The sequence below is a fragment of the Aquarana catesbeiana genome, linkage group LG06 (genome assembly GCF_042186555.1).
Source record: "Aquarana catesbeiana isolate 2022-GZ linkage group LG06, ASM4218655v1, whole genome shotgun sequence".
Taxonomy (NCBI): Eukaryota; Metazoa; Chordata; class Amphibia; order Anura; family Ranidae; genus Aquarana; species Aquarana catesbeiana.
In genome coordinates, this window is record NC_133329.1 from 157,612,126 (window position 1) to 157,624,482 (window position 12,357).

The window sequence follows — 12,357 nt, forward strand, 5'->3', positions numbered from 1 at the left end:
GAAAATGTACCCTAGCTTGTAGACGCTATAACTTTTGAGCAAACCAATAAATATACGCTTATTGACATTTTTTTTACCAAAGATATGTGGCCGAATACGTTTTGGCCTAAATGTATGACTAAAATTGAGTTTATTAGATTTTTTTTATAACAAAAAGTAGAAAATATCATTTTTTTTCAAAATTTTCGGTCTTTTTCAGTTAATAGCGCAAAAAATAAAAACCGCAGAGGTGATCAAATACCATCAAAAGAAAGCTCTATTTGTGGGAAGAAAAGGACGCAAGTTTCGTTTGGGTACAGCATTGCATGACCGTGCAATTAGCAGTTAAAGCGAAAGTGCCAAATTGTAAAAAGTGCTCTGGTCAGGAAGGGGGTAAATCCTTCCGGGGTTGAAGTGGTTAAATGCTACCCCAATGCTCTTAGGCAATGCACATGTGCTGCAGGTCACCACAACGCTCAACACCACAAAGGGTCAAGCGTGGTTTTGGCCATAATTAGGTAGATTCTCAGGCTTGAAGTAAGTCTGTTAATGTAATAATTAGGGATGTGGTTCAAGTTTGGGGCAATGCAGGATTTGCCCTGAACTCTGTTTGCTCTTTGGAAAATGAGCGAACTAAATGGCCTGTACTCCTGTCCACAGTAGAGAACCTCTGGCTTTGCAGGAAATTATTCAGTAGTGGTGGTTTTACTAAGGCTGCCCATACATTATACAATTTTCTTGTACATTTTTTCTTTAGATTTACAAAACCATATAATATGAGGTCAACCCTAAACACTTTCAATTTTGTTTGCAATCAGGCAGGCCCTTGCACTACATAGTTAGAGGTAAATCTAAAGGAAATTGAATAAGAACATTGTATAATGTATGGCCAGCCTAACACCACTGATGAACAACAGCTTCCTGCTCAGGACTGTAGCCATGGGTGACCAAAAGCCAGTGACATATCCCTGGCCTCAATCAGATCAGTGTTGCCAACCATCCAGTAATTTACAGGCAGCCCGTAAATTTCAGCCCGTTATCGGGCCGCCCATAAATGTCCGTTACGGGCAACCGTGCCCGTAGAAAAGATGGCTGGTGGCCGACAGTGCAACTGCGCATGCACCATTCTGAAGCCTGATGAGCTCGGGAAATCTCGTACGTGCTCGGCAGGGCGGGCGCATGTGCAGTGAAGTGATGGCGCTGCCCGGCGCCATTTTTGAATGTCAGGCGCTCCGTTCTCATTGGTATCTCACCACAGTGAGCGGAGGAGGTGGTCAAGGAGGTCAGTCGGTCTCTGCCTGGAACGGAGGGAGTGCTGAACAGAGCGCCGCTGCGCTGGCCTAAATGATCATCCACTCTCCACTCCAGGTCAGTCAGAAATGGATTTTCAGCCTGAGCTGAGGAGGGAGGACAGGACAGCTAGAGCAGAGCTGAGCCATTCAATAGGAGAACACTACACACGCAGCCTCTGACCCCTTGTGCCATGTGCCATGTCCAAGCAGCTGACCCCCTGTGCCATGTCCAAGCAGCCCCTGACCCCCCCGTGCCATGTCTACGCAGCCTTTGACCCCCCGTTGAATGTCTACACAGCCTCTGAACCCCCTCCTGTTCCATGTAAATGGAGAAATATGGTTGTTGACATTTGTTTAACGTAAACACATTGCAAATAGCACTAGCAACATGTTTATCTTTTAAATATTGATATTTCCACTGTTTAGCACTGAAAACAGGCATTTTAGGTACTTTTTTGCAGTGCCAGTAAAAAAATGCAGCTCTGCCAGTAAATTTCATGGTTTTTTGTCAGTAGAAAAAATAAATTGGTGCCGTTTGTAAATTTTGGCGTCCTGCCAGTAAATTTCACTTCGGGGGGGTTGGCAACACTGACTCAGATGAATGTAAACAGTGGGGCTGGGAAGCTGGCTGACCTCATCAACCAAATATGGCCACATTTGGTCACTGATGTCAGCCTGCATCCCTCTGCCCTTGATTTACATTCAGCTACTAGCTGGGGGATCCCTTTTCTGGCAGTAAATTGGGTCAGAGTCCAAGGATATGTCATTGGTTGCTAAGACACCAGCGGCCACCAGAGTCCTATCATCCACTATCCAGCTGTGAATGACAGCGTTGATTTTTTGGGTCATTTGTGGCTAGAGATTAAATGGAGAGGGTCATCATGGGACATTTAGTTTGTGGAACATTAAAAAAGATAAAGGTCTGGGATAGATGTTGAAGGAAATCCCCAATGCTTGTTCTCAAACAGAATGAAGCAGCAGGGAACTCTCATTTGCTGGCAATTTAAATTGTAAATGTCAATTTGCTTTAGTACAGTGTAGAGGTGCAACACTTCACTGCCAGATTTAGGGCATCCCCTAAGTATGATACTGGGAGGATTTGTGCAGTTTTAATAGTGCCCTTTAAGCCTTTTTTAAAAGTGCTTTCAAAAGTGGCTGCTCCCTGCCAAGTGGTATCTTTTTATAACATAGTAAATGGCAGTGATACATGTTCCCTGACAGTGCCCAGCCCTAAAAATGGGCAAAATTAATTTGCAGGATTTGTCCTCCATAGACTTCAATGGGGTTTAGGGAACTTTCACAACTTTAAAACTTTTTTTTAATGGTTTGGAAAAAGTCCCTTGAGCTGAACTCATATTTACTATATACATAACTCATATTTGGCTCATTAGAAGTGAAGGAAATGTAACTTTGTTCCACTATTGTGTCATACACATATAATTTACTGCATATATTATTGATAACATTTGCCTACTGAAATCCCTACCCAGGTTCACTTTAAAACAGAGAGATTTGATAATAAATTTGGAAATGTTTTGATGATTCGATTTCAAATGTTCAGTACAAACATAATTTTTTGTTTTACTTACTTCATACAGTCTATATTTTTCATTTGTATCCTTTGGATGTAAAGATAAATCAAAACCAACTTCTTTTCTTTCTACATCAACATAATATTTTCTGTAATAAAAAAAACCCAGTAAGCGTTTATTAGCATTATAATCTAAAGTAGCTTTAAATAGAAGTTAGTTATTAAATAAAGCAATGCTACCCAAACTATATTAAAAGGCCAGTTAACCCCAAATTGATATATGATATTTAGTTGTTTGATGGCAGATTCTCAGATCTGTTGGCGTGAATAATACAAAAAAGTGATTCGACGATCATGATTATTATTATTATTATTATTATTATTATACACGATCTATATAGCGCCAACAGTTTACGCAGCTCTTTACAATGTAGAGGGGGACAGCACAATTACAGTACAGTTCAATACAGAAGGGACAAGAAGGCCCTGCTCATAGAGCTTCATCCCTACTATTGCCAAGTACTTCAGCTTTCAAATAAAGCTTTTTAGGTTGTGTTTTCCTTCTTCATTGTCCTTGTTAGGAGAGAATTCTGAAAAACTGTGTCTCGTGTACTCATTTTCCACCCCTCAAATGTACTTCCAACCCTCAAAATCATGTAGCCAGATTCAGTTGATTCAAAGTATCAAACCTGCAGTGCTTGAAGGCACTTTTTTAACATGTTTGAACAGGTAAAAATTAGATCTTCATTTAAACAGTGCCTGCAGATAAAGGTGTTATACATTAAAAAAAACAATGAAGATTTGCCTTTGTAGTCCCCTTTCATATGGGGCGGGCTCCGTTGGAGTCAACCTGCTCAGCGGGGAATAGGTCCACTGATCCCCGTTGAGCAGGTGGATGGCTGGTCTGTGTCTACTCTGCTTATGCAGAGTGGACACGGACACAGCCTGCTCTCCTCTATAGGCGGTCGGATGTAAATGAACCACCTGCCTGTTTACACCTGACTGCCATCCGATCTGATCCACCAGACAGATAGGATTGGATCAGATGTCCATGTTGACACCTCCATAGAGGAGACTGGAGGGTCCAATCGGGTCTGCCTAAAAAACTGACAGGTGGACCTGATCAGCCCTCCCATGTGAAAGGGGCTTTAATAATTTATTCAACAAAAATATGGATAGATGTAATGGTGTACTGTGGAAAAAAGAAAGTACACTCTTGGTATCGGAAGCTGGTATTGCCCCCTTCATCAGAAATGACTTCCTGTAGGCATTTTCCATGAATCCCTACCATTCTCTGACACCTCTCCATACAAAATGTCTTCGATTGCAATGTGACTAAGTATTTTATTGTATAACCTTAGTATATGTATAACATTTAGTGGACTTGACTGAGCCAGTCCTTGTTTTTTAGCCATTCCTTGGTGGATTTGCTAGTGTGCTTTGGATCATTATGTTGAAAGATTCATTTTTGGTTCAAAAAGTAGAACTATAGGGAAAACTTTTTTCCTCATTTTGGATAGAGTAAGGGAGGGTCATAACCCCTGTCAGTTTATTTGTTGCCATCTAAGTTCCAATGGGGAGATTTTCCTTTACTTCTTGTCACATAGCCAAAACAGGAAGTGAGACAAAATCCCTGCAAATCGGGGGAATCACTTGGGGACCCCCGGGTCACCAGTACTAGTGTCCCCAGTGGAAGATTTATTGGAAGTGGAAGAATCCCTCTATTACCTTTCTGGGGACAACCCAAAATTTGGGATTTTCTTTTACTTTCACTTTCAATGATAAAGGTAAACAGCACAAATAGAGAGTGAATCTCCTTAACGGGGACACAGACAATGATAGAAACTGATAGGGGATCTAATCCCTCTCCACTCTATCCAAAACAAAAAGAAAAAAGGTTTTGCCTTTAGTTATACTTTAACTGCAAGCTGCAAATGCCCTGATACAGCAAAGCAACTTCACACCATAACATTTTTATCACTGTGCTTCACCATTGGTATGAGGTTCTTCTCCTGAACTACTGTCTTTAGTTTGCGCCACACAAGTCTAATGTTACTGTGGCCAAACAACTCTTATCTGTGATTTCTCAGTCCACAGCACATTGATCCAGAAGGCCTGGTCTTTGCCCATCAGTGTTGCCAACCTCCTGAAGTGAAATTTACTGGTAGAACGCCAAAATTTACAAATGGCACCAATTTTTTTACTGACAAAAAATCATGAAATTTACTGACGGATCCACATTCTTTATTGGCACTGCAAAAAAGTACCTAAAATGACTGTTTTTAGTGCTAAACCGTGCAAATATCAATATTTGAACTATAAGCACATAAACACATTGCGATTAGCACTAGCTAAGTTAAACAAAAGTCAAAAAACATATTTACATGAAGATTAGGATACTATAACCCAGCCAGCACAGAGTTCTCACTTACATCAGAGTCTGTAGGATGGTGACCAGAGACCACCTTCCGCAGAGTGAATACACTGAGGTAAGGGGGGATTACTAATATGGGGGGGGACCTTTAAATCAGTACCCCCTTACATCATTGTATTCACTCCCCTCTTACATCAGTGACCCCCCGCAGACTGGCCTAGTGGCGCTGTCACTGGCCTCCTCTCAGGTGCACCGTGCAGGGCTCAGTTAGACTGCTCCAGCTTGGCCGCTCTGGTTTTATTCTATAGTCTCCTCTCCACAGTCCACACATGTCTGTCTCTTCCCGTAACCCCCATCCCGGCAGCGCTCCCACTCTTGACTCTTTTCTAGGATCCCCTCAGAGACTGCAGACATGATAAAAGACAAGAGATCGGAACAGCAGATGCGCTGTTGCATTGTCGGCTCGCGGCCATCTTTTTTAAGGGCACCGGTGCCTGTAAAGGACTTTAACGGGCAGCCCGAAAAAGGGTTTAAATTTACGGGCTGCCCGTAAATCTATGGGCGGTTGGCAACACTGTTCCCTATACTGTATGTTCAAAGGCAAATTGTCATTTTGTGCTAATGTTCTTTTAGGATCGCAAAGGCTTTTTCTTGGCACACCCGAAGCAGGTTAAATTGGTGCAATCTTTTTCTGTTTGTAGATCCATACATCAACTGTTGCAAGAATTACCTGCAGGGCCTATAGTGTAATTTTGGGGTTCTCATAAACTTCTTTTAGTCAGATCTTGTGCTTAATTTGCTGGGCTGTCCAAGTCTGGACAATTTAGCAGTCATTTGAAATCTATACAAATATTTGAAAACGATGTAGAATATTAAGGCCTCATGCACACTGGATGTTTTTACAGCAGCTGTTTTTGGCTTCAGACATTATTTTCTGCAGCGAGTAAACTCCCCAGCAAGTCCATGTTCACATAGGCTTTTATCAGCGTTTTTTGGCAGAGGAGTTTTCTGGCTGGAAAAAAAACCCAGAAATAGTGGGTTTGAAGAGGAAACTCTGAAAAACGATCTAAAGTGCGACCCATGGGAGAATAGTTTTGATAAAAAATGCTAAAAAAGCTAATGCAAAAACACTGCAAACCTTGCATTTTTAACACAATATTCTACAGCTAAAGCTACTGGTGTTTTTATAACATCCAGTGTGCATGAGGCCTTATAGAGGAATGATGGATTTTGAAAAATTTGGTGATCTTTTTTGATCTTGGCATGATAGCACCACACATGTCAATAGCAAACTCCAGCATACTCCCTAAGGAGGTTTTAATCATTGGGGGTTATTTACGAAAGGCAAATCCACTTTGCACTGCAAGTGCACTTGAAAGTGCAGTCGCTCTAAATCTAAGGGGTAGATCTGAAATAAGGGGAAGCTCTGCTGATTTTATCATCCAATCATGTGCAAGCTAAAATGCTGTTTTTTATTTTCCTTGCATGTCCCCCTTGGATCTACAGCGACTTTACTTCCAAGTGCACTTTCAGTGCAAAGTGGATTTTCCTTTAGTAAATAACCCCCATTGTCATCTAACCTGTAACACCTAAATTATATTTTTGGATTTGAAGCTGTGGTAAACATAGGGGTGTAGAAATTCTTGTAACAGTTCACTAATGTTGAAGCCTGGGGAGCTGATAAGATATTAGAAACATGCCACGTGTCAAGATACTTCCAGGAGCATGTGTACCACGTTTACCAATGATGTCAAATATTTTCCTGCTCAACATTAGGGGATACCTAGGAGACATTTTTTTAATCTTACTATGCTACAGAGTTGGGACTTTACTTAGTTCAAATATGTTTTTTTTTCAGTCAGTGTACTGTAGGATGCTGAGAATGGAGCCAAGTGCTAGGTTAATGTAACTTTAACCTCCCTGGCGGTATGATTATTTCGGATTTTAGGTGCTGAAAGCGGTACAATTATTTTGCATGGAAATTTGGCGTTTTATATTGTAGGTCTGTAAATCTTAACAATAACACACTTAAATCTGTCCAAACCAGAGTCTAGTAGATATCCCGGGTATGATAAAGTTTGAAACACAAAAACATAAATTATAATATAATAAATAAATAATTTTAAAAAATTAAAAAAAATAGTAATAAAATAAATTTCCCCACAATTCACTATCGCTCAATTCTGCAAGTGTTCTAATTTACTATCGCTGTTTTCTAGCTGGTCTAAAGCCACTTTTGACGTAAAGGGACACTTTTTGGTTGCTATGGACAATCTCCAGTTTCCAGGCAGAAAGAACAGTGTATATCATGTAAAACTGCATGCAGGGCATGGGCCAGAGCACTGGGGACAAAAGGGATGTGAAATCATTTCATACAGTACTGTAATCTGTAAGATTACAGTACTGTATGTGTTATGATTTTGACATTTTTTTGAATTTGCCGCCAGGCTCCGCCCCCGTGCGTCGCGCCGCTCGCAGGGAACGGAGCCTGGCACGGAGAGGCTTCGGAGGAGGACGGAGCCCTCGGACACTGCGGGTGACATCGCAGGATCCCGGGGACAAGGTAAGTAACGCCGCCCCAGGATCCTGCAATGCGATCCCGAGTGTGGCTCGGGGTTACCGCTAATGGTACTGAATTTTAACCCCGAGCCACACTCGGGAAAACCGCCAGGGAGGCTACTGAACATTAGCAGGAGTTACATCATCAGAAGCAGCCCAATAGCTACAGAAAGAAGATGCATGGGCAAAGGAAGAGCAGAGGATGGCAGTGGCATAGGTGACGGAACAGGAGCAGGGAGCACAGATATTGTATCGCTGGAGCAGGGAAAACCCAGACTACAGTAAGGCCCCTTTCACACTTTCAGCTTTTTAGGCGGACCTGACCGGACGCTCCACACAGGCCTATGGAGCGATGGATGTCAGCGGTGACATGTCCGCTGACATCCGACCCGCTCCGATCCTCAAATGTGTGATGGATGGAAACCCTATTTTTCCATCCATCTAGCGGATCGGATGAAAACGAACTCTAAGTTCTGTCTTCATCCAATCCCCCATAGAGGAGAGTGGCGCTCTGACAGGTCGGTCCCTGCACAGTGTGCAGAGACCGACCTGTCATCTGCCTGCTCAGCGGGGATCGACGGAGCGATCCCTGCTGAGCAAATCAGAGCCCGTACACGGACACGTCCGTGTGAAAGGGCCCTAATGTGCCAAAATGCACAAGCATGCTGTGTACTAAAGTTCTCCTTTGAGAGCCCATTCACATAATCTATCTTGCCTGATGTCTTTACCAACCTTTTTGCTGCTGCCAAAACTATTATGTCAGCAGTGCCAGCATGCTCCTGGCCACTATAACAGCTTGGAGTTTGTTTATATTTTTTTTACTCCTGGCTGCCTGCTTTCACATAGAAGTGACTACAACCGCCCAATCACTTCTATACACTAGCAATGAAGCTATCCCCCCCCCTTGCTATGTGTCCCAGGCCCCTCCTGAATTCCCAGAACCTCCATGGCAGGTGTCAGGATGAAGAATGGTGGGAGATCAGTGAACATATATATGCTGATCTCCCTTGTGAAAAATGAACCTGGACTTATTGAACTCTGAGAGCTTCAACGTTCACAGATGTCAAACACTGTGTGCTTGGTCAACTTCAACAGAGTTCAGAGAAGACATGGTCATGATCTAGTAATAATTCAGCAATTTGTGTTCCTTTAAAATATTAAATAGTAACTTTACTTTTGTTGAGAGAAAAACATTCCTCTCGGGTGATATTTGTACATTGCAAGGATTTTAACAAACTTTGTTGCAGAGTCCTACCTTTTGTTACTCTGAAGGAATAGCTGTTTATTTGCCTGTTCGAGTTCTCAACCAGCTGCTGCATTTGCAGGGTTCTAATGAGGAAAGTGGCAAGGTCTGCACCCCTTAGATGTGATTTTTGCCTTTGCGAGTATCTCACCAAAAATGACATTTGTGTTGCAGGGGATGTTCAAAATCTGACATGTATCTTAGTGCAGACTTGTGGAAAAATCAGAAAGCCAATTACACAAGCAGGAAATTACATTTCTGGAGGGCATTCCATACACCATTTGTGTACAGAACAACTCCAGATTACCATATTGCATTGCATTTTACTGAAAATGACAGTGCTGGACATTGAAAAAGAAAGGCCATCTTTTAAAAAACATTAAATTACAATATGACTTATGTAGCAATTTTTTTTTTTGCTATTTTTTTTCCATTAAAGTGTAGTTACCCTTTAAATAAATTAAGCTAAAATAATTTCTCTTAAATAAACATGCAAAAAATGAGCCTGATGCAAAAAAAAAAATGTAGCTGTATATTTTAATGTTTTAAGCCTTTTACAGTTTGTAATTATATATGTACATAGAAGTGGCCATATGTGTTCATTACATAGGTAGGCTCAGGCCTATAAGTCAGATAATATCTTATCTCAGCCTGCCATCTAGTGTCTAATGTTCAAATCTCTGTATGAAAGAAGAAAAGTATACAAGAGAAAGCTTACAAAAATTACTTTCAAGAGAACGTGAAAGCAATAAAAAATGACTTTGCATACCTACAGTATCAGTGCTTACTACTACCTCCCTACATTCTTACAAGCCCATACTGATGACAGCTCAGCATCTGGCTATAAGAGCCCTTTCACACTGCTAGCGCAGCTACGTTAGCGGTAAAGCGCTGCTAGTTTTAGCAGTGCTTTACCTCTGTTATAGTGGTGCTTTTGAGCCGCTAGTGGGCGCTTTAAACTTTGCTAGCAGGTGAGGAAAGCGTTAAAATGCTTTGCAGGCGCTTCAGCAGCGCTGCCCATTGATTTCATGGCAGGGATGGATTAGGAACGGTGTATACACCGCTCCCACACTGCCCCAAAGACGCTGCTTGCAGGACTTTTTTTTCGGTCCCTCAAGCGCACCACCCCAGTGTGAGAGCACTCGGGCTTTCACACTGGGAGGCTTGAGAGTCGCTTTACAGGCGCTATTGTGGAATAGAGAGGAATCCCCCGGGGGTTGGATTTTTTAGGCACTAACAACACACATAGGGGGTTATTTATGAAAGGCAAATCCACTTTGCACTACAAGTGCAAAGTGCACTTGAAATTGCACTGAAAGTGCACTTGGAAGTGCAGTCGCAGTAAATCGGAGGGGTAGATCTGAAATGAGGGGAAGCTCTGCTGATTTTATAATCCAATCAAGTGCAAGCTAAAATGCAGTTTTTTATTTTCCTTGCATGTCCCCCTCAGATCAGCGACTGCACTTCCAAGTGCACTTTCAGTGCAATTTCAAGTGCACTTTACTTGAGCCCTTTACCATCAGGCCTCCCCATAGCTCCCATCCCTCCTACCTAATTACATTTGGGAAATACAAACCGCTTCCCCGGTGGGAAAGAGTAGTCAGTGTTCTCTCCCGAAAAACTGACCGGAGCTAGAGCTACCCCAATCTAGGCCAGAAGGCCAGGGACCCGACCCTCTGGCCAGACCCAATGGTTCTCCATCCCCATGAGAAGGCTTCCTTTTCGGCTACGAACCGCTCCAGGTTACCTTTACACCAGCAGGTTTTGCATAGCCACCGCCATCCCTGATACCACCTCGCCGTAGATCAGGGACAGAGGCAAGCGCCACCTCCTGGCAACTGATAAGAACAGATACTACACTTGATCTTAGCCAAAAGGCCGAGAAGCCACTATATGACTATATGTAAGCCCATGACTTACATATTTGATATAAAAAATATCCACACTCCATCTTGACAATTTAGATATAACCCCTGAATAAAGTATCCCAATGAACCATCCCAGGTCCTGAAGAAGCTGGGGTTTCCCAGTGAAACGCATTGACGTCAATCCCCTGAGTGTCAGACACCTTCCCAAGCATCCAGCTAATACCACCGCCTCGCTTTCATGCTGGCCCGTGGAGCTGACCGCACTCTGGTAACAGTGGAACACGGGAGTTGTTTTAAATGTGCAGCAGCTGTGGCCCACCAGTCATCTCAGTAAAGATTCCTCTGCTCTCCACACCCCGTGAGTGAACTGCCTCTGGAGGGAAGGTGTTTGGCAATCTAGCCTTGAAGAGAAAATACGGGAGTTCTGTTTAGCTGGTAAAGTTGTGCTGGACAGTGCTGCCTTCATAACTTTCTGCTGTCAGTGAGTCTTATAACTATGCATTTTATTTGCAAACCGAATCCCTGCATTACTGTGAACACCGTTTAGCCATCCCGGAACTATTATCCACCTTACTGTTTCCCCAGAAACACTGAAAGGCTACAGGTGGTTTGTTTGGTCTATGGTCATTTACCATCCAGTGGATGTCACAGTATCTGCGGACACGCATTCCTTTACTCCTGTCCTTTGCCTTCCCCTTATCCTCAGGATTGTTCCACAATAGCGGTGTCCTCTCCAGCCACAGCCTGGCACCTTTTTTGTTTTTTTTTTCATTTTATTTTGCAACAGCTGTTGCTTGTATTTCTACCAATAGGACTGCCTGGCTGATGGTACAGCTACTTTAAATTGGCACTCATTGATAGTGCTCCAATGCTATATACGTTTGCTTGGGTTTTGTCTGTTGCTTTGTTGTTTGTTTCTATGTGTGTTTGTCCTTTGACCCAGACAACATTGTCTACACGATGTTAGGGGTAGGATTTTTGCTTCATTGTCATTTGTTATGGTATTTGGCATACTCTTTTTCATATTAATAATAAATGAATTAAATATAATTAATATCCGAGGTATTATTTCCCTGGGCTCTTCACATGTGGCACTTACCTTCCTTGGTATAGTGCAATTTTTTTCAAACCATCCCAGATCACTTGACCGCAGCACCTCATACTCGATATATACTGCACACTCTAGGACAGGCATGTCCAAAGTCCGGCCTGCGGGCCAATCGCGGCCCGCGTTCTGGTTTTGAACGGCCCGCCTGGTTATTTAGACATATATATCTTTTGTGGCCCCCAACAATCTCCCAGCGCCGGGGCCACAAAAGATGTATATGCCTTGGAGGGAACAGGGAGGAGGCAGGACGAGCGCCGTACACACAGGAGAATTTCCTGTTTACGGGCAGCCTCTGTAATAGGAAGTCCCGTCTCCGGCGCTGCCATTGGACGACTGTTCTGTCCATCAAAGGAGGTGGGACTTTCTATTAAAGAGGCCGCCGTGTAAACAGGAGATTCTCCTA

General features: G+C 42.8%; 1 protein-coding gene and 1 pseudogene across 2 annotated transcripts in view; both read right to left on the minus strand.

Annotated features, from left to right (window-relative positions):
- Positions 1–12,357, minus strand: part of LOC141101783 (uncharacterized) — a 66,642-nt gene that overhangs the window by 48,397 nt on the left and 5,888 nt on the right. The window contains exon 2 of one of the 2 annotated variants that reach the window (XM_073591111.1): positions 2,861–2,951. In XM_073591111.1, coding sequence (XP_073447212.1) covers positions 2,861–2,951 — 91 coding nt within the window. Of the gene's footprint in view, positions 1–2,856; positions 2,952–12,357 lie in introns of both variants that reach the window. The other variant, XM_073591110.1, reaches the window with a different exon arrangement.
- On the minus strand, positions 10,735–10,868 carry LOC141101866 (U2 spliceosomal RNA; annotated as a pseudogene).